Below are 23907 nucleotides of genomic sequence, written 5' to 3' on the forward strand. Positions count from 1 at the left end.
TCTGCTCTCCCTTCAGTGAATTAACAGAAGTTATCATATAGACATCCAAGAAAAACGAAGGAATGCCAATATACAACAGTGATGAAAAAGTCTGTTGCTCATATTTGTGTTAAATGAAGAACAAGAGTGGGGAGGGGAGGGGAGGGGAGAGAGTTCCCTAGCGGTCCAGTGGTTAGAACTCTGTGTGCTCATTGTCAAGGGCCTCCGTTGAATGTTTAATACCTGGTTGGTGAATCAAGATCCCACAAGTCATGTAGCATGGCCAAAAAAAAATAAAGCACAGACTTTTATAAAACTAAATTTTTACAATTATCCTGTTGAGTATAATACTCAAAATATTTAAGAAAATGTAAACTATTAGGCTCAAACTCAGAGAAGGCAATGGCACCCCACTCCAGTACTCTTGCCTGGAAAATCCCATGGATGGAGGAGCGTGGTAGGCTGCAGTCCATGGGGTCGCTAAAAGTCAGGATACGACTAAGCGACTTCACTTTCACTTTTCACTTTCATGCATTGGAGAAGGAAATGGCAACCCACTCCAGTGTTCTTGCCTGGAGAATCTCAGGGACGGGGGAGCCTGGTGGGCTACCGTCTATGGGGTCACACAGAGTCGGACACAACTGAAGCGACTTAGCAGCAGCAGCAGCAGGCCCAAACTACAGATTAAACATGTCTAAAAGGGAGAAATTAAAGCTATTATTTCAATTTGATGATGACAATCCAATAGCCAAGTTCAAATATTCTTTTTTTTAATTGCAGTATTATTGACCTGGGCTTCCCTGGTGGCTCAGACAGTAAAGCATCTGCCTGCAATGTGGGAGACCCGGGTTCAATTCCTGGGTCTGGAAGATCCCCTGGAGAAGGAAATGGCAACCCACTCCAGCACTCTTGCCTGGAAAATCCCATAGACAGAGGAGCCTGATAGGCTACAGTCCATGGGGTCCCAAAGAGTCGGACACGACTGAGTGGCTTCACTTTCACTTTCATTATTGACCTATAACACTATATTAGTTCCAGTCTGACTCAGAACAATCTCATTTTCATTGAAATATAGTTTCCAACATTCCTTTACCAATCATCTTTATATACATTAATTATATAAGTAGCTAGTGAAAAGATAAGTAATACAGGATGGTAATTATGAAGGCCTGGACTTTAATTCAGCCTCTATCACTTATAACTATATGACCGTGGGTTAAGTCACTTTCTCCTGACCTAAAAAGCTGGGATAATACTGAACTAACCTCAAAGGTACTGAGGCAGCTGCCAGCAAAAAAACCATGAACACTGTATCAGAGTACAGTGCTTAAGCACATAGTAAACATTTAATGTTAATGATATTCAGAAAAAAAATGCTGCTTTTGGTTCTAAACTTTTTTTTCTTACCAATTTTGATAATCTTTTAAAATTATCTTCCTAAAAACATTATCGGTCATCTTACAACAATGTTTGTCAAGTTTTTGGCCCATGGGAGTCAATATGCCTGCAATGAATTCTAGGATTCAGTATTCTGAACAATCCCAACATATTGAGACTCATGAAGCCAACTGACCACACTTGAAGAAACACTGAATTTAAAAAAATTTTTTACATCAAAATACTAGTTACATGCTAAAAAGAAGGAGAAGAAGAAGAAAAAACACTGAATTATAAGTACTCAGACAGCAATTCAACCTTCTCTGGAAGCCTCAAAGTAACCACTATAAACAACTAATACTGAATCCACCTGTGATGCAATGAAGCCCGAGAGGCTACAAAGGTGAGTGGGGATTCGGCACCATGCCACAGACCCCAGTACTGCAGTGTCTGACGCTCATATCACTGTTATACTTTACCGGCAGGCTCGCTGTCAATTCTCACTATCGTCACAGTATGCCTATCTCCAGCAGTATGCACCTTTAGACCTTTAAAACTTTCTAGTAGGCTGCCGACTAAAAGTAGTCGTGTGTTTGGATAACTACAATAAAATTAATTGGATACTATGTGAAAGGACCAAAGTATATCTGTAAACACTGTAGTAAGTTATGTCACATCCATCTGAACATCTCAGAAGTCAGTTCTAAATCCCACCTTTTGACTGTGATCAGGTTAGTTATAACTACCAAATACACAACCTCCAGATAAGAGAAGTGAGTCTTTCTCTCTCTATATATATATATAGATATACACAGATGCATGTACATGCTTGAATGTATGCATGCACAAACATGCATGTGTTCGTCCAAAAGGTTCCATTTCCTTGCAAATGTTTCCAAATTCTCCCTATACATTTTATGTCTAGTCCATTTCAATTCCTACTTTTCAAATTATTAACACTGTGTACAGAGTATTACGAAGATCATGGCATCTGGTCCCATCACTTCATGGGAAATAGATGGGGAAACAGTGCAAAGTGTCAGACTTTATTTTTGGGGGCTCCAAAATCACTGCAGATGGTGACTGCAGCCATGAAATTAAAGGACGCTTACTCCTTGGAAGGAAAGTTATGACCAACTTAGCATATTCAAAAGCAGAGACATTACTTTGTCAACAAAGGTCCGTCTAGTCAAGCCTATGGTTTTTCCAGTGGTCATGTATGGATGTGAGAGTTGGACTGTGAGGAAGGCTGAACGCCAAAGAATTGATGCTTTTGAACTGTGGTGTTGGAGAAGACTCTTGAGAGTCCCTTGGACTGCAAGGAGATCCAAGCAGTCCATTCTGAAGGAGATCAGCCCTGGGATTTCTTTGCAAGGAATGATGCTAAAGCTGAAACTCCAGTACTTGGGCCACCTCATGCCAAGAGTTGACTCATTGGAAAAGACTCTGATGCTTGGAGAGATTGGGGGCAGGAGGAGAAGGGGACGACAGAGGATGAGATGGCTGGATGGCATCACTGACTTGATGGACGTGAGTCTGAGTGAACTCCAGGAGTTGGTGATGGACAGGGAGGCCTGGTGTGCTGCGATTCACAGAGTCGGACACGACTGAGCATCTGAACTGAACTCAACAGAGTATTACCTTTCAAAGATTTTATAAAAGTGAAACTAGGATTTTACCGTAAGGCTACCCAAATATAAAACATTATATCTAAACACTTAGGTAGCACCGACACACAAGATTCAAGGCACTCTGTAAACAGAATAGTCTAAATGGATGGGAAAATTCATGAATTTTCTCAAGGCCACCCAGTTACGCCCAAAAACTGTGCTAAGGACAAACAACTGATAACCAGTTACTAAAATAATGACTAAATCAATGAAACTCTTAAAAAGTTAACAGTTTTTAAATTTTCTATTATATAAAGAGCATCACCAAAAAAATATTTTAGTTTGTTCTTTTCTTCATTATTAGCTCCTAAGAAATCCTGGACTAGTTCTCATAAAATTCTATCAAAATATAAACAATTTTTTAAAGTTCAGAGTTATTTCAAATCATCTTCAAAATTCTATTATTCTCTCTTTGAGCACTATAGTGAGTTACAGCTAAGAAAACACTAATTTTTTCATGTTATCTGAAGTTTCAGATAACTCATAAGTTGAACCAGTAAGTTAAAATTGGTTTATGACAAAATTAGATACTTAATTACATTTTCTGTGCAGAAAAAAATGTTTTCTCCTGTCTTTTTGTGTTAAAATTAAAATACCTATATGCCAATGCATAAATCTCTAGTTCTGAAAATTACTGTAAAGACATTCTGTTCTTGCTGCCTAAACCTATTGAACTTCTGTTACTGCAATATCATATGAACTGTTTATCAATTTATATATCAATTTATATTACTTTTCCTTCTTATATATTCTGTTTACATAAAAGATGAAAACTTTTAAAAATATGCAGTGTTAAATTACTTTTGTAAACCAGGAGGGGAGAGCAGAGCAGAGTGAGGGTAGTCATCTTATGACTGACATGGTCTTTAATTTTTAGGTAACAGTTCCATTCCCAAACACTAATTCTAATGATCAATATGATGAGCAATCAAAATCTAATTAAACCTGTATCACTGATACAAAATGAATCCTATGCCCACTCAAAACTGGCCACCGTGTCTCAGTATACAAAATAAGCATGACTGATGGCTACTCTTTTAGCCTACTAAGATAAGAAAACCCAAGTTCAACCCTTTAGAAGTGTTTTTTCTATCTAATAGAGTTAGCAATTACGTGGGCACCACTAAAAGTGACAGTGACAAGGACAGAGGAAAGAAAAAAACATAAAAAGCATAATGTGAGTATACTGCGGGGAAAATCTATAGCTTAAACGTAAATTACTGCTTCAAAATGTTCTTTCCCAAGAGAATTAAATTCACACATAAATATGCCCATTATAGTCTCACTATTACCAAAAATTACACCAATCAAAAATAAACCGCATTGTTTCTTTAAAATTACCAGTGATATTAGATGTAAAGCCTATTTCCAACATTCACTCATTCAGTAAATAGCAAGTATCCATTAAGGCATGGCACTGTGCTAGAAATTGTATATGGACATGACACATTATTTCATACAATTACCCTTACCTTCAGCTGAAATCCAGTTTCATTTACCGTCTCTTTCCAGTTGCCTTCCTAAAAATTAAAGATAACTTTAGATATCACTGTAAAATAGCCCATAAGTAATATCCCAAATTAAATACCCATCGTTCTGTTCTTCTTTCATGGGAGATGGGGGAGAGGCACATACAATCCAGATTCCAAAAGATTACCGGAGACAGCCCCAAAATTTTATAGATCCGGGATTCAAAAAACTAAAGACTAACTTTGATACCATTTAAGTGATACCAAAAAGTACCATCTTTAGTATCTTTAAGTATAAAAATGTTAACCAAAAGAATGATATAATACTTTGGAAATTCAAAACAAAACAAACTGTTAAAATACATATAAATTAACAAAGGGTGGCTCCAAGAGAATCCTTAAGCAGCAGCAGTCCACAATTTAAAATGTTTAAAATCCCAAGTAAAATGAAATTTTTTAAAAGACTAAATAAAAGAAAAATACCTGTGTTAAAAACAAATAGAAGATTTTGTCTCTACAAAGGATGGGATGTGAAGCAACTCTCAAGAGGAAATTTTCTAAACCAATTCGTCGTCTTTCCACAAAATCCGGGTCCATGTTGTCAGCAGAGAGCTTATGCCAAACGAATTCTGCCTAGATAAAAAAAACAATCATGAAGAACAGTCTCAGCGCTAACTACTTCTAAACTACACCACCATTTCACTCCTTACCCTTTTTTCTGGTAGAGGTGGCACAACAATATGTGGATAGTACACTAAAAGGTAGTTCCTCAACAACTCAAATTCACTATACCGCCTCCACAGTGAGTCTGTTAGGACACTCTGACCATCATTATGTTCAACTGACCTGAAAAAGACAGAATAAGATTTCTAGTGTTTTTTAAAAATACAAATGCATACATACAACCTCCTTTAAAACTGATAACTCCATTTACTGAATGCTTATGAACCAGGAGGGCCATGAACCAGGCACTGAGAACATTTCATGTATTATTTAACCCCTACAACAGACCTGGTGAAGCAGGGATTACTGTCCCCACTTCACAGATGAGGAAGCAGCTGCACGGTATATGCTCTTCCTTCAATCACAAAGATTTGTTGGTAGAGCACGCAGATCCATCTGATTCCCAAGCCCTCACTCCTAACCACTTTGCTCCATTATAGAAAACCTATTTGAACTTGAGAGAAATAGTCATATTAGGAATACTCTTCTCAACAAGAGCCTCAATGTAAAATAATTCAGTTAACATAATGGCTGGCTTTACAATACAGTGCAAGTCTGGCTTCATCAGCGTTTCATTAAAGAAAAATTACTTTTAATTGCCACAATGAAAGAACAATTCCTGCCACCATGAGAGAACAACATTCATGCCAAAGACCATGACACCAAAAAAACCCTCAATTTAACATCATCAATGAATCAGATGCATCCAAGTACCAGAAAAGATCCACAAAAGTAAAATGTCAATTAACTCTGAAACAGTGGCAAGAAGGGAAGTAACAAATCAATTTTAGTCTTATATTTACTATAAAGAGCTGCAGACGATGCCATGAATCATCCATATAAAAGTTCAATTTGGAGGAAAGCTGGGTAAAATCATAAAAAGAGTATTTGAAATTATTTTGACTATGATTTCTGCTAGCATAATGACTATTAAAAAACATCAGCCTTCTAAACATTATCTGAACCTTCCTATTTCCTAATTGAAAATAACTTACAGTTCCTCCAAGAAACATGCATATAACCAAAATGTGCATTTGTACATGTACAGTATAAAGGCAGAGAGGCTAAATCAGTCTCAGAATAAAGTCTTGAGAAAATGTATACATCATGCCATGCTCAACACAAGATGTTCAATGTTTTTATCATTTATATATTAAGTTTGCTAAATTAATTCACTGTAATAAAAAGGGAAACATAATATGAAATTCAAAATATACAAATGGCTTTCATGGCAAGATAGAGGATTATTAAATGATAATTCATTTTAAAGAGCTGACCTAACCATTAGCTGACTAAAACTATTCTAATTCAGAGTTTCAACTGCAGCTAAAAAAAAAATATCTTGGGTTAATATAAAGTTTCGGATTATTCAAAATCATTACCAACAGAGCCCAAATCTTGCTAAAAAGTAGATAAATACAGCCTATAGGCAGTACATCTAAAGGCTGTTAGAAGAGCTGCTACAAGTTGTTTTCACTTGGTTTTATTTCAAAGGCCACAAAAACAAGTCAGCAGAAGCCACCTAAAAGCATAGAAAAGACTTTCTTTGGACCACAAAACTACCCCATTTATCCAATCATTTAACAAATATTTAATAGCACATAAGAGATATAAGCATCTGAATGCAGAGTTCCAAAGAACAGTAAGAAGAGGTAAGAAAGCCTTCCTCAGCAATCAATGCAAAGAAATAGAGGGAAACAACAGAATGGGAAAGACTAGGGATCTCTTCAAGAAAATTAGAGATACCAAGGGACTATTTCATGCAAAGATGGGCTGGATAAAGAACAGAAATGGTATGGACCTAACAGAAGCAGGAGATATTAAGAAGAGGTGGCAAGAATACACAGAAGAACTGTACAAAAAAGATCTTCATGACCAAGATAATCCCAAGAGCCAGACATCCTGGAATGTGAAGTCAAGTGGGCCTTAGAAAGCATCACTACGAACAAAGCTAGTGGAGGTGATGGAATTCCAGTTAAGCTATTTCAAATCCTCAAAGATGATGCTGTGAAAGTGCTGCACTCAATATACCAGCAAATTTGGAAAACTCAGCAGTGGCCACAGGACTGGAAAAGGTCAGTTTTCATTCCAATCCCAAAGAAAGGCAATGCCAAAGAATGCTCAAACTACCGCACAATTGTACTCAACTCACACACTAGTAAAGTAATGCTCAAAATTCTCCAAGCCAGGCTTCAGCAATACGTGAACCGTGAACTTTCAGATGTTCAAGCTGGTTTTAGAAAAGACAAAGGAACCAGAGATCAAATTGCCAACATCCGCTGGATCATGGAAAAACCAAAAGAGTTCCAGAAAAACATCTATTTCTGCTTTATTGACTATGCCAAAGCCTTTGACTGTGTGGATCACAATAAACTGTGGAAAATTTTGAAAGAGATGGGAATACCAGACCACCTGACCTGCCTCTTGAGAAACCTATATGCAGGTTAGGAAGCAACAGTTAGAATTGGACATGGAGCAACAGACTGGTTCCAAATAGGAAAAGGAGTAAGTCAAGGCTGTATATTGTCACCCTGTTTATTTAACTTATATGCAGAGTGAAGTGAAGTGAAAGTCGCTCAGTTGTGTCTGACTCTTTGCGACCCCGTGGACTGTAGTCTACCACACTCCTCTGTCCATGGGATTTTCCAGGCAAGGGTACTGGAGTGGGTTACAATTTCCTTCTCCAGAGGATCTTCCTGACCCAGGGATCGAACCCAGGTCTCCCGCATTGTAGGCAGACACTTTACCATCTGAGCCACAAGGGAAGTCAGGAGAGTACATCATGAGAAACACTGGGCTGGAAGAAGCACAAGTTGGAATCAAGATTGCCGGGAGAAATATCAATAACCTCAGATATGCAGATGACACCACCCTTATGGCAGAAAGTGAAGAGGAACTAAAAAGCCTCTTGATGAAAGTGAAAGAGGAGAGTGGCAAAAGTTGGCTTAAAGCTCAACATTGAGAAAACTAAGATCATGGCATCCGGTCCCCACTTCATGGGAAATAGATGGGGAAACAGTGGAAACAGTGTCAGACTTCATTTTTGGGGGCTCCAAAATCACTGCAGATGGTGACTGCAGCCATGAAATTAAAAGACGCTTCCTCCTTGGAAGAAAAGTTATGACCAACCTAGATAGCATATTCAAAAGCAGAGACATTACTTTGTCAACAAAGGTCCATCTAGTCAAGGCTATGGTTTTTCCAATGGTCATGTATGGATGTGAGAGTTGGACTGTGAAGAAAGCTGAGCGCCGAAGAATTGATGCTTTTTAACTGTGGTGTTAGAGAAGACTCTTGAGAGTCCGTTGGACTGCAAGGAGATCCAACCAGTCTATTCTAAAGGAGATCAGCCCTGAGTGTTCTTTGGAAGGAATGATGCTAAAGCTGAAACTCCAGTACTTTGGCTATCTCATGCGAAGAGTTGACTCATTGGAAAAGACCCTGATGCTGGGAGGGATTGGGGGCAGGAGGAAAGGGGGACAACAGAGGATGAGATGGCTGGATGGCATCACCGACTCGATGGACCTGAGTTTGAGTGAACTCCGGGAGTTGGTGATAGACAGGGAGGCCTGGTGTGCTGTGATTCATGGGGTCACAAAGAGTCGGACATGACTGAGCGACTAAAATGAAGTGAACTGAAGTGGTTTCACATGCAACATTTAAATTAAATTTAACCGTTTAAACCATTTCATTTGACTAAGTATATAGGATCTTTAGCCCTGCTTTACAAATTAGAAGAATTAAGACATCATACAGCTTCCCAGGACAAAAGCTTTCTTACCTATTAATACATACAATATTCTTACCTATTTTAAAAGGGTTCATACTTTATGAACAGGAAAACATAAAAATCTCTGGAAAAATTAAAATCAATGACCTTAGCCTTATTAATTTTAGCCTATTAAACTGTAACACAATAGGCAACTGCTAAACTGACTTTCTTCTTGTGTCCACAGAAGAGATGAGCTATGTGATAAAGTTGAACTTTTAGTCAATGTCAAGGCTCAACAATATTCATAGTGTCCAAGATACTCTGCATAACACTGAATTACAGCAAGAATTCTACATGACCAAAATAATAAATTCCAGGGTTCTGTGGTTGCTGAAGGTCAGTTATAGTACTGACAAAATAATCTATTTATAAACAGTATCTATAAACAGTATTTCTCAAAGTGGACGTGTATATGATATGGGATAGGCAAGAATTTAAGACAGGGAAAACACAAGTCATAAAGAAGAAAGATAAATTTGACTACCTTAAAATGTAAAGCTTTTGTATTTGAAAGATAAAACTATGGTCCATGGCTCATTTGCTTCAAAAACACTTGGAACTTAAGCTTAAAATGTGTTAATTCCTGGACCCCACTCAAAATTCTGTAGCTTAACAAATTTTCCAAGTGATTCCTATATATTTTAAAGTTTAAGAATCACTGTTTTAAAATAAATGAAATATAAGTGTGAAAGTCAACTGAATATCTTTTATGTACCACATTATTTACTGATGATTCACTTAGATATTTATCCAGAGACTGCAAGGAGATCCAACCAGTCCATTCTGAAGGAGATCAGCCCTGGGATTTCTTTGCAAGGAATGATGCTAAAGCTGAAACTCCAGTACTTTGGCCACCTCGTGCGAAGAGTTGACTCATTGGAAAAGACTCTGATGATGGGAGGGATTGGGGGCAGGAGAAAGGGACGACAGAGGATGAGATGGCTGGATGGCATCACTGACTCAATGGACATCAGTCTCAGTGAACTCCGGGAGTTGGTGATGGACAGGGAGGCCTGGCGTGCTGCAATTCATGGGGTCGCAAAGAGTCGGACACGACTGAGCTACTGATCTGATCTGATCTGATGGTCACTTCTAACTCCAACTTTTGAATTATAATTCTCTATTCATTTCAAAGTCAAGAGTAAACAACTATAATAAATAAAGAGTAAACAGCTATAAATTATTCCACATTATTGAAATGAAGAGGTTCTTCTAGCAGTAAAGCTAATCAACAGCTAATTTCATTGTTCAACTGGATGAAGAAACAGGCATATACTAAAAATATCCTTTTTAGCTTTAAGAATTTACTTAAAAAGCTAGAGCCAATACAAATTTCTAAAGTATGATATTTTAAAATAGCTAATTTAACTTAAAAAAAAAACCTCTCATGGGATCATACTTTTTTTAAATTAACTTAAAAATCTCTCTGAAACATATGCATGTATGTACATAGGCAGGATACTTCCCTGACCCACCAGGCAAGGCCCTCTACTTTTCTATAAAAATATGAATTATACTTTTTTATTCATTTTTTTTATATTCCGGCCACACTGCACAGCATGTGAGATCTAATTCCCCAACCAGGGATCAAACCTGCACACCTCGCACTGGAAGCACAGAGTCTTAATGGACTACCAGGGAAGCCCCCCCTATTTGTTTTAACTGAAAGCATTTCTTCTCAGTTCACAGAAAGAAAAGAGCTTGTCAGTATAGTCTTTATATAAACTATTTATAATAAGCAAAATTCCCAGGTGGTGCAGTGGTAAAGAATCCACCTGCCAATGCAGGAGACGCAAGAGATGTGGGTTCGATCCCTAGGTCAGGAAGAGGTCAGGAAGAGGCCCTGGAGGAGGAAATGGCAACCCACTCCAGTATTCTTGCCTGGGAATTCCATGGACAGAGAAGCCTGGTAGGTCACAAAGAGTCAGACATGACCGCACACACACACACATCCTTTGCTTTTCTCTGGACAAACAGTTTAATTCATTTAACTTTTTCCTTATGAAGTAAAAGACTTTTCTGGTGAGTTTTTTAAATAAATAATTTTATTTGGGGCTGTGCTGAGTCTTCCCTGCTGTGTGGGCTTTTCTCTAGTTGCGGTGCACGGCGGCTTCTCTTGCTGTGGAGCACAGGCTCTAGGGGCCGGGCTTCAGTAGTTGTGGCCCGTGGGCTCAGAAGTCATGGCTCCCGAGCTCTCGAGCACAGACTCGGCAGTTGTGGCACATGAGCTTAGTTACTCTGAGGCACGTGGGATCTTCCCAAACCAGGGACAAACCCGTGTCTCCCGCATGGGCAGGCCTGTGATGTGGATGGGATCTGGATGTTACTTGACACTAAAGCAAGCATCAAGTAACATCCAGTAACCTTTGTTCTCCCTCCAAAATTAATACATTCAAATTTAGCTACTAAGAGTACCAGAGTAAAAGAAAACCTTGTCACCTGTTAAAAAGTAAAGAAACTAAAAGACAATGACCTGTAAATGATTCCATTATACAACAGAATTTACATCAACAGCTACCAAAGCTTTTTCTAACCTCAGACATAATTCTCATCACTCACCTTGTTTCAATGAGGTAAGCAGTATATGTTTCCTGCATGTTCATGGCATTTCTTCCAGTTCGCTTTTCTGCTTCTGAAACACTAATTTCTATCTTCTTCAACGAAAAATTATTTTCTGTCATCTGAATAAAAATAGAACAACAAAAAACTTTTTAAATGATACTGAAAAAAAACCCAACTATTATAATCAAATCCATTATTAGTACATATCTCAGGTTACTTTTTTATATCTCTTGCATTACTAGTGGTTGCTAAACGACATCAGCAAATGATATGCCTCTTTTTATCAGCATGTAGCACATTAAACTTTTCCAGGAGCTATTTTAGCAAGTGCCATAGATTTAATTATTAAAATGTAGGCATGATTATAGGAGAAAAAAATTAAAATAAAAAGTATACATATCACTTAAATGACCAAGAATAAATCTGTATAAAAATACGTAAGAAAAAATTTAAAAACACTGTTTATAAAGACGAATGATCCTCAATACTGACATCTTTTTATTTTACCAGTCAAATCAAATATAAAATGCTATATGACAAAAGGTGAGATTTTCAGCTTTAAAAATTAAAGCTGAATTTTAAATTTTTTTAAAAGAAGGTTAATTTTTAAAAAGGAGCCATTACATATTTGATCATAAATTTGCATAAACTTTTTGGCAGTGGTTAACAGGCTTCACTGTGAGATAGCAGGTTTTTCTTTTTTATAAATATTGCTTTTATTGATTTATTCATTTTTTATTGAAGTATAGTTGATTTACAATGTTGTCTTAGTTCCTGGTATACAGCAAAGATATTCTTTAATATATATTCTTTTTCATATTATTTGTGATTATAGTTTATTACAGGATAATGAATAGAGTTCCCTGTGCTATACACAGGACCCTGTCTATCTGAGACAGCAGGTTTTAAGAACAGGAAACCTCTTTCTTTTCTTGCTAGATCATCCCCAGGTCTGTATCAAACAACATCACTTGGTGGTTCACAGGTTCTTTGTGCCACTGAAGAAAGTCAAAGTGAAGTCGCTCAGTCCTGTCCAACTCTTTGCGACCCCATGGTCTGTAGCCCACCACGCTCCTCCATCCACGGGATTTTCCAGGCAAGAGTACTGGAGTGGGTTGCCATTTCCTTCTCCAGAGGATCTTCCCAACCCAGGGATCAAATCTGGGTCTCCTGCATTGTAGGCAGACACTTTACCTTCTGAGCCACCGGGGAAGTCCTGCCACTGAAGAAGCGTCTTGAATACACCCAAACTAGCTCCAAGTTTAAACAAGAAAGACACAGTGAGGCCATGCGATAACTGCTGTGCTTTTCTTTTTGTTCCCTTGCTTTTTTTTTCTCCCTGAACTTTCAAAGTTCAGAGGTGGATTTTAATTAAAAAGCATTGTACTGTATTAAAACTGGGGGTGGTTTGTGAAGAAGAGATATAAGTAAAAAGATGGATATACCAACAAGTTAAAAGAAAAAGCAGTATGCAATAAAAATCCATGATACTTTACACAGGAAATTAAAGCTATGTGCTATGAAGACAGAATAAGCTATGTGACAATACCCAAAATTGAATCAGTGATGAATCAAGACGACATGCTTAGAAAGTACCCCAAAACGCTGAAGAATAATAGATGTAAAAATGCTAAAAGAAAATAAAGGACAGAGAACTAAAAATGAACCCAAAACAAAACTACTCTGTTGCCAAACAAGACAGTTTTATAAAATGTAAGTTTTATGTCCAGGTATTAAAAGAGAAAATAAGAGAGAAAAACCATTCAACTAAAAGAAAGCTCAAGAAATTACATAAGCATAAACCACCCAACATCAGGATGATGAAGCCCTCACTGGCTGAGATTATACATATAAAACATTTTGGCCCACAGCCAAGCACTGATTTATCATCATGTACTACACTGAAAAATTCTCTGAATTCTAGAATCAAAAACTGATAAATTATTTCCCACCAAAAAGACAGTGCACATGAATCATAAATTTACCCCATTATGCCATCCAAATAATTACACAGAAGGGAAAAATAAAAGTATAAAATCAACTATCATAAAAACTAAAGATATCAGCAGGGATTGGTAGATGATATAAAATTGCTAATACTGTCATACTAAAGTACAAACAGTGCCAAGAATAGCATAACTAATGTTAAAAGGACACATTCAAAAGATTTAGAAATGGATAAACTTGATGACTGGAAGATGAGACTAGGAGTGTGTTTTAAAGAGAGAGAGAATATTTTATGTATTTACCTTAAATTGAAGTACAGTTGATTTACAATGTTGTATTGGTGAAACACAATGCTTTAGATGTATTAAAGTGGACTTCTCATCAGAGTAAAGAACATCATTAAAGAATGATGCTACACTTGTATCCTATACTTACATTCAAAGAATAACATCCCAAATGTAGATGCTTGATAGGTGAATCACTACTTCCTACCTGACTTAAGACCAAATAAATATAAAAAAGTGGACATATTTAAAAGGTTGATGAAATTTTTTATTTCAAGTCAATGAGCAAAAATCAATCTGTGTGCGTGTGTGCCAAGTTACTTCAGTCATGCCCAATTCTGCGAACCTATGGACTATAGCCCACCAGGCTCCTCCATCCATGGGATATTCCAGGCAAGAATATTGGAGTGGGTTGTCATTCCTTTCTCCAATGAACTTCCCAACCCAGAGATCAAACCTAGGTCTCCTGCGTTGCAGGCAGATTCTTTACCATCTAAGCCACCAGGCAAGCCCCAAAATCAATCTACTATAAGTTTTTAAAATACTGCAAGGACTTCCCTGGAGGCTCAGTGGATAAGAATCCATCTGCCAATGCAGAGGACACGGGTTCGATCCTTGGTCCAAGAAGATTCTACATGCTGCGGGGCAACTAGACCTGTGTGCCACGACTACTGAGCCCGCGCTCTAGAGCCCTCAAATTGCAACTACTGAAACCCATGTGCCCTAAAGCCTGTGCTCTGCAACAAGAGAAACCACAGCAATGAGAAGCCTGAAAACCACAAGAAGAGAACAGCACCTGCTTGTCACAACTAGAAGAAAGCCCATGCCCGCAATGAAAATCCAGTGCAGCCATAAATGAATAAATAATGCTGAAACAGTGAAACAGTAAAAGCAAGCATAAGACAGGTTAATAGTGATAAAAGGAATGATAAGAAACTATTAATTCAATAACTGAATGATTACTGAGTATCTACAGTGCCAGTCATTAGGAATGGGAAGATAACTGAGACAAAGTGCTTGAGTTCAGTGGTTCAAAGTGCAGAGTTCAGTGGTTGAGTTTGCTTGAGGAATTCTCACCATCCAGAAAAGTGAAAATGATGAAAGATGATTTTTTTAAAAAAGGAAAAAGAAGAATCAATGCTTAAATTATAGTTCTTAAAGAAGAAATTGGAGGAAACAGAACAGAAATAATAATCACCAGTATAATAAAAAAGAAACCAACAAAAATTCTTTCTGGATTGAAAAATATTTCTACAGCTCCAAATTGAAAGGCATGTGGTCCATGTATAATGAATTAGAAAATTAAACATCTTCAGCATAAAGGAAAAAAATCCTAAAAAGATTAAGACAGGAAAATAAAAAGCACAATCACTACCAAAGAATAAAGACCAGATTTGCCCTAGATTTCACAATAATATAAAGTCCAAATGACAAAGGAACATCATGCATATAGAATGCTTGAAATATTATAAAAATACTAACACACTGTTCCTTTAAAGATAACTTTATCCAGAAGGGATTTTTGTGTTGTTGTTTTTTTTGTAGAAACTGATGCTCTGTTCCTACAATTTATATGGAAATACAAAGGACCTAGAATAGCCAAAATAGTTTTGAAAAATAACAAGTTGCAGGATCTATACTATCTCGTTTCAAAATTTATTAAAAAGCTAAACTAATCAAGACAGTGGGGACACTGGCAGGATAGGCTTAGACATCAATGGATCAATGGAACAGAACTGAGAATCCAGAAATAAACCCTTATATTTAAGGTCAAGTGATTTTAATAAACACACCAAGGCAATTCAACAGGGAGAGTCTTTTCAACATATAGAGCAGGGGCAACTGAGTAGCCACAGACCAAGGAAAAAACCCCAGAACTAGACCCTTTACTCACATTGTACATAGAAATTAACTCAAAATGGTTTACATACTCAGATGTAAAAGCAAAACCTGGGGAATTCCCTGGCAATCCAGTGGTTAGGATTCATATGCTTTCACCACCAAGGACCCAGTTTCCATCCCTGGTCAGAGAACTAAAATCCCATAAGCCATCTGGGGAAGGTCAAAAAAAAGACAAAACATGATCCTGGGATAAGCAAAGCGTTCTTATAAGCACAATCTATAAAAGAAAAACAAAAACAAAAACCTGATCTCCTAGTCTTCATCAAAATTGAAAACTATTGCTAAACTTTCAAAGATAACATTAAGAAAAAGTAAAAAGTCATGGCCCAGGGGAAATATCTGCAAATCTCATTATTTGATTAAAAAAACAAATATCCAGACTAACTGAACAACATGTGCTTATGTGCTCAGTCGTGTCCGACTCTGCGACCCCATGGACTATATATAGCCCACAAGGCTCCTCTGTAGATGCAATCTTCTAGGCAAGATGAAGCAAGTTGCCATTTCCTACTCCAGAGAATCTTCCCAAGCAGGGATCAAACCTGTGTCTCCTGCACTGGCAGGCAGATTCTTTACCACTAAGCCACGCAGGAAGCACCTTCAATAAAAAGAAACACCACCCAATTTTAATAAGCAAAAGACCCGAATAGAATTTCACCAAAAAAGACATGCAAATGGAAATAAGCACATGAAAAGATGTTCAACACCATCAGTCATTTAAAAAATGCAAATTAAAACCACTTCACATCCCCTAGAATGGTTATAATCCGAAAGACAGACACTGCCAAGTACTGGCAGGGATGTGGAGAAAAGTGAGCCTCGTAATTGCTGGTGGTAATGTTAAATGGTACAGCCCCTTGGGAAAAGAGTGGCAGTTTCTTAAAACAAAAAGTTAAAATTTACCATATAACCCAGCAATTATACTGCTACAAATTTAACTCAAGAGAAATGTAAACATACATCCACACAAAGACTTGAATGTGAATGAATGTTCAACACAGCAATAATATTCATAATATAAAAGCTGAAAATAACTTGCATCAAATGGTGAATAAACAAAAAGTGATACATCCATACAACTGAATGCTATTCAGTAATTAAAAAAAAAATCAGAAAAGTTCGAAAACTAGGTTGTAGTGATGGCAGTGCAATTCTGTAAATCTAACTCTGAGACCCCCATGGACTGTAGCCGGCCAGGCTCCTCTGTCCATGCAATTCTCCAGGCAAGAATACTAGAGTGGGTTGCCATTTCCTTCTCCAGGGGATCTTCCTGACCCAGGGATCAGAGCCAGGTCTTCTGCACTGCAGGAAGATTCTTTACATCTGAGGCACCAGTGAAGCCCTTACTACAAATTACTGAATTTATATACTTACAGAGTGAATTTTATGGTGTATAAATCATATCTTAATAAAGTTTAAAAAATAAAACCCATCAGTCCATAATGAAACAGACAAGTAAATAGAAATTTTGATGAGGAACAAAGTATTTTTCTAGTTTCAAAGTATGTCTTCACAAAACGAGATCAGATTTGTAGTTACCAGACGCAGGGGATGGGGAAAAAAGAAACTGGATCAAAGAATCAAAAGGTACAAAGTTATAAAGAGTACTAGGGATATAATGTACAACATGATAAATTAACACTGATGTATGTTATTTATGAGAATTGTTAAGAGAGTAAACCTTAAGCATTCTCGTCACAAGAAAAAAATGTATTTTTTCTATTTCTTAATATTGTATCTATATGAGATGATGGACATTCATTTCATGATGAATGTAAGTCCAATCACTATACTGTATGCCTTAAACATATATAGTTGTGTATGCCAATTAGACCTCAATAAAACAGGAAGAAAAAAAAAAAGTATACCCCAGAAAGTTAATCACAAAGAAGAAAAGAGAACTTTATATTGGAGAAGACTAGCAGAGAAAGTGATCAAACCTGAATCATGTGCAAACTGGTAAGAAGCAATTAGAAGAACACAGCATCATATTAGTGGCAATTTCTGCCAAAGAAGCACAACCTGAATTTAACCATGAGAAAACATCAGGCAAACCCAAACTGAAGGGCATTCTACAAAAATAACTGGTTGCTAATATAGAAAAGGGTCAAAGTCATGAAAGCAAAGACCAAGAAACACTTTCAGATGGGAGGAGACTAAAGAGACAATGCAACTAGATGTAATACTTGAGTCTGGACTGAATTATTTTGTTCTGAAGAACGCTGTTGGTACAACTGGCAAAACTTACATGAAGTCTGAGGATTAGATAATAATAATTTATCAATGCTTTTGATAGAAGCTCTGTGATTATACAGAATGTCCTTTTTTGCCCTTGAAATATATACTAAATGTTCTGGGGATAAGATAAACAGCAGTTTATTCGCAAATATTTCAAGGGAAACAATTCTTTGTACTGTACTTGCTTATAAATTTGAGATCATTTCTATAAATTACTTCAAAAAATTTAATGGCATTACATTTACATAAATAATATGTCTCAATTATGTCTTGGGGAAGAAAAAAAGACATGCCTTCAAAATCATTATAGAGGATAAAACCAAAGAAACTATGGTCCACAAAGGAAAATCCAAAACCAGAAACCAAAATAAGAAAGCATAAACTATAACAGAAAAAAATCAGCTAAAAATAGTTAAGATAATAAATGTAGGGGCTTTAAATGTAGGGGCTTCCCTGGTGGTCCAGTGCTTAAGAATTCGCCTTTCAATGCAGGGGCACAGATTCAATCCCTGGTCAGGAAGCTAAGATCCCACAAGCTTTGTGGCCAAAAAACAAAAAACAAGTAATACTGTAAAAAAAATCAGTAAAGACTTCAAAAATAGTCCACATTAAAAAAAATTTTTTTTAATAAAAAATACATAATAAATGCAAATATCTTATTTCCCATGGTCTTCCCTGGTCATTCAGTGGTAAAGAATCCACCTGCAATGCAGGAGACACAGGTTCAATTCGTGGACTGGATGACCCCTTGTAGAAGGAAATGGCAACCCACTCCAGTATTCTTGTCTGGGAAATCCCATGGTCACAGAAGCCTGGTGGGCTAAAGTCCCTGGGGTCAGAGTCAGCCATGACTGAGTTGAAACAATGCTTATGTATACAAGTACATGTGTTCTGACTATGATGTAAAAACGTATTCTGCACCATGAGTTGCCTTCAAAAGGTAACTGAGAGCTGCTGAAGTAGAAAGTGAGGAAAGCAATTCTTGAGAATTATTTAATAACTTGCTGTGTCGGGTGTGCTTAGTCGCTCAGTCATGTCTGACTCTTTGCGACCTCCGTTTCTGTAGCCCGCCAGGCTCCTCTATCCTTGGGGATTCTCCAGGCAAGAATACTGGAGGGGGTTGCCATGCCCTCCCCTTCAGATCTTCCCGACTGAGGGACTGAACCGGGTCTACTGCGCTGCAGGCGGATTCTTCACCAGCTGAGCCACCAGGGAAGCCCTAAACTTTCTGTAACTCTGCCTATGCACTTCCTTTTTCATATTATCTTTACCATATATGTCTCAAACCTTCCTCCACTCCCTTCTGGACCCCTCCACTGAGCTTTCTGCTGCCAACCTGTGAAGGAACTAACAGTGTACAGGCATTGTTCAAGCAATGGTTGCTCAAGCCCTCTTAGCCCCAGAAGCACTCAGAGGCCTAAAGAACCCTCCCTACAAAAGAGAGACACTGAATCCCTCAGGAAGCAGTTCTCTGAGCAAATACTGTTAACTGCCATCTCAGTGGAATCTTCCAGCCCCAAAAAAGCAGCATTTTTACTCCCATTCCCTTGCTGCGTCCTCGCCAGGACTGATTGCTACTCTCTTGAAGATTGTGGTCCTCCCTCATTCTTCATATTCTAAACTTCTTTAAATAAAACCGACAATACTTAAAAAAAAAAATACCCTCTTCCTCGTAAGGAAAAAGTACAGAAAGAAAGAAAGAAAGGGAAACTTCTAACTAGACATTGGAAAGGAAGAGGATGAAGACTCACAGAAACGAAAACAAGAGAATAGAGTTTACAACAGAATTTAAAGACTGTTAAAATCAGTGATGTTTAAAACTGGAAAACATCTGCAACCTTGGCAGTGCTTGTTTCTACCATCCCTCGGTGTAGGGCAACTAGCACAATTTACTCTCCAACCAAAATGTAGAGTCAAAAATAAGGCTGATGAGGCTTTTTGTCATTTCTGCACACTATCTGTATAGATGCTTTTATGGTGAAAAAGTCATTGATAAGTCAACACATTATTCAGAGCTCTTTTCTTCTTAAAATAACAACTTAAATCTTAATAAAACAAAAAAATATTTAAGTATAGTATTTTACAATTTACAAGATTATTTTTAATCTTTTTTTTTCTTTTTTGGTCGGGGGCGGGGGGTGCAGGGAGTGAAGCTTCATGGTTTCATGAACAGAGCACTGATGTCAAAGCCACGAGGACCTGGGCCCAAATCCCAGCCATGTCACCAGTTTGTGACTTTGGCCAAATCACTTCTCTCAGAGCCTCTGCTTCCTTATCTCTGTATGTCTTTTATGTCTTTTGGGAGTAATTTTGAAAATTAAATGAAAAGTAGAGCCTCACAGTGTCTAGCACAAACAAATGTAATTTACCTGTCTGCCCAGACCACATTCCTATCTACCAGTAACAGTAGCAATGTGGCTATGGCTACTGCAATACTTCTCAACTGAGGATGGATTAGAGTGGAAGAGGGGATAGAAACAGGAAAAGGAGTAGATCTTCTGAGACTGCAGGGGACAATATATAGAGTGTATGTGAATGCACGTGTGTGTGTTGATAAGCTCCAGATGATTCTGAAATATTTGTCCAAATGGCTTGTATTTCTAAAAATTACTAAATTATCTCTATAAATTACTAAATCATTGTTTGAGGAAACCCTAAGTTTGGGCAGTCTCGAATGGTCTCTTACAACACATTTAAAAGTCAGGTAATATTATATAACTACAATTCTTACTGTATGATGGCATCTTTGGGATTTCAAATATCTTAAACCAAACACAGGTTTTTTATTTTAAATGAGATATGTATAATCACTTAACACAAATGGATTTTATACTATAGTTGCAACTTCATATTAATTATCCAAAGGCTTTCACACAAAAAAATTACCAAAATGTTCAGTCATAATCAAAATTAAACTCATGATGCAGCTAACAAAAGATATGATTCTTACCCTTTGAAACAATCTAAAATCGCTTTAACACATTTCCATATGGTTGGCAAGTAACTTAAAGCCTGAAAATATTAAGTGCTGATAAGGATAGACAGCAGCAGGCACTACTGATGTGAATACAAACTGGTATGTTCACTCTAGAAAACAACTTGGCACTACTTACTATACTACAGTGCTGTCCAGGTGGCACACTGCTAAGGAATCTGCCTGCCGATGCAAGAGACGTGGGTTCAATCCCTGGGTAGGGAAATCCCTTGAAGTAGGAAACAATAATCCGCTCCAATATTCTTGCCTAGAAAATTCTAGTGGGCTACAGTCCATGGGGTCGCAAAGTCAAACATGACTGAGTGGCTGACAGCGTGTGCACGCACACATGCACGCACACACACACACTCTTCGGTGTCTTATGCTGCTGCTGCTAAGTCGCTTCAGTGGTGTCCGACTCTGTGCGACCCCATAGACGGCAGCCCACCAGGCTCCTCTGTCCCTGGGATTCTCCAGGCAAGAACACTGGAGTGGGTTGTCATTTCCTTCTCCAATGCATGAAAAGTGAAAAGTGAAAGTGAAGTCGCTCAGCCGTGCCCGACTCTTAGCGATACCATGAACTGCAGCCCACCAGGCTCCTCCATCCATGGGATTTTCCAGGCAAGAGTACTGGAGTGGGGTGCCATTGCCTTCTCCGTGTCTTATGCTACCACCCTAAAATCCAGCAATTCCACTGTTAAGTTTACAGACACTTGCACTACGTATTTCTTACATGTAAGAAGTTCATAGTGGTAGTAATCTTTCAGAAACAGCAAGAATCTTGAAACAACCCTAATGTCTGTAAAACGAGGAAAAGAGAAATCAACTGTAGAATACCTACAAAATGGTATACATAGTCTCATGACTATAAAAACAAACTAAGTTACATTTTGGGTGAATCCCCAAAACAGTATAGAGCAAAAAAAGGAAGTCATAGTAAAACTAGTTTGATTATGTAAATTCCAAAATGAAGTAAAATTAAACAACATGTTCTTTAGGGACATTTACATTTATATGTATATTTAAAGCTAGAAAACTGTTAATACAAAATTCAGAATATAATTACTTCTATGGTCGAGGGAGCAGATGTAACATAGGAGAATATACACAGGTTTCAAAGAAACTGATTTTTACTTTGTGAGACTCTTCTCTGCATTAATTATATACTTCATGATAAAAGTTTTTTGAAGAAACAGAAAAACTAAGTCACAAATGGAATCTGCATTAAAAAAGCAATTCATGCAAGAGTCAAGTTTATGGACTACAGAATACACACACAGCTCTCACATTTCATATAAGATACCTCTCCACAAATAATTCTATAATTTAGGAAGAAAATAAATGAAAAACTTAAAATTCACCCACAGAAGTTTTCATGCTATCCTATATACCTCAACATTTCCCCTAAGTAGGCAAAACCTTGAACTCCTAGCTAGTTAAAATAGCTAGTGGTGAAGTGTTGAACTTCAACTAGTGTTGAAATTCCTAGCTAGTTGTCTTTCTAGTTACAGTCAGCAAACAACTTTTAACTTTTCTTTATCCATTTATCACAAGGATGGGCAGTTTTATATTGAGAACTTGTTTCAGAAAAAAATAATCAAAATGGATGAGCACTGCACAGGCTCATTAGGGTGGTCTGATGATAAATACTCGACTGAGTTTCCGAATCACTTTATTTAACATGGTCTACTCATCTTGCATTATGCGTGAAAACACTTTGGAATGAAAGTAATTACAAATATAAAATGATGCATTTTCTCCTTCTGTCAAGCAAATGAAAATCACTACCAAAGGAGCTTCACAATGCCAATAAATGGGATATCCATGACACATCTCCATTGGGAGATACAGCACTGACACCCAAATGATGAAATTACAAGTCAAATAAGAATTTGGATGGGGGGAGGTTCAAGAGGGAGGGGACATACGTATATTTACGTATGGCTGATTCACGTTCTTGTGTGACAGAAACCAACACAATACAGTAAAGCAATTTTATTATCCTCCAACTAAAAATATATTTAAAAACACACAACCAAAAAGTCTTTTTCACTTGTACCTTTTCTTGACTCTTAACACTTTATTCCATCTCCCGATGGTGGCACCAAGCCAAACACCCTCGTGCCCCAAACTTGTTCCTCAAGTCCCCCATTCTCTTCTTTCTCAAACACCGCTGCCACCGCCCACGGTTAAGCCTACTCCTCCGCACAACTTAGAGATGCGAGAAACATCAGCGTTCCTCTTAGGGTCCAACCTCCCGGGGTTCCCGACCCTGAAACCGCACCTGCCTCAGCCTGGAGCTTTCCGGGCCCCGCGCCCGCGCCCGCCGAGCCGCGCCCACAGAACCCCTCCGCTCCCTCGGCCGCGCCCTCTCCACCCTTCCTGCGGTCCCGCAGCCCTGGCGCTCGCCCCCTACTCAGAACCCCCTTTTCCCACCGAGCCTCCCCCACCTGACTGCACCCCGCTTCCCCGTCACCGCGGGGCCTCTCGGCCGAGCGAGCCCACCCGCGCGGTCAGCGTAAACCAGTCCATTCTGCCCTCTAGGCCGCGCCCCAGGCCGCGGGGGTGGGGGGGCCTCTGCCACCCGTTCTCCTCACCGTGCCGTCCCCGGGGCCCTCGTCCCGGGCCCCCTTCGTTTCCTCACCAACCATGGACTCCAGCCCAGCGTCGGGGTGGCTCAGCGGCTCCAGCGGCGCAGGCTGCCAAAGCCGCTCAGGGTCGGGAGCTGCCTGCTCCATGGCTGCGGCTCAGCGCAGCGGACACACTGCGCCGGCGCCGCCTTGCCTGGGCCGCCCACCCACGGCCGCCGACCAGGCCCCGCCCCCTCTGCCTGCGGCCGCCCCGCCCCGCCGCGCCGCGCCTAGCTCACGGCTGCGCAGGCTGAGAGCGCTCCAGGGCTTGGCCCGCAGTTGGGAATGGTACTTGGGAAGGGCGGGCCTGCGAGGAAAGTGGTCAGCTCCCGAGCCAGGAGACCCAGGAATCCGGGAGAACCGGTGGGGGAAAGACAGAA

At 38.7% G+C, this 23907-nt stretch overlaps 1 protein-coding gene across 3 annotated transcripts in view; it reads right to left on the bottom strand.

Annotated features, from left to right (window-relative positions):
- SNX4 (sorting nexin 4) overlaps positions 1–23660 on the bottom strand; it is a 52913-nt gene extending 29253 nt beyond the window's left edge. Inside the window, exons 1-5 of one of the 3 annotated variants that reach the window (NM_001080281.2) lie at positions 23495–23660; positions 11550–11671; positions 5206–5341; positions 4979–5128; positions 4499–4546 (exon numbers count right to left, since the gene is read on the bottom strand). In NM_001080281.2, coding sequence (NP_001073750.1) covers positions 4499–4546; positions 4979–5128; positions 5206–5341; positions 11550–11671; positions 23495–23635 — 597 coding nt within the window. In that variant the 5' untranslated portion in view covers positions 23636–23660. Of the gene's footprint in view, positions 1–4498; positions 4547–4978; positions 5129–5205; positions 5342–11549; positions 11672–21630; positions 21692–23494 lie in introns of those variants that run through there. The other 2 variants (XM_010801175.4, XM_010801174.2) reach the window with 2 other exon arrangements.
- Between the last annotated feature and the right edge of the window lie 247 nt (positions 23661–23907).

This window comes from Bos taurus, chromosome 1, assembly GCF_002263795.3.
Source record: "Bos taurus isolate L1 Dominette 01449 registration number 42190680 breed Hereford chromosome 1, ARS-UCD2.0, whole genome shotgun sequence".
Taxonomy (NCBI): Eukaryota; Metazoa; Chordata; class Mammalia; order Artiodactyla; family Bovidae; genus Bos; species Bos taurus.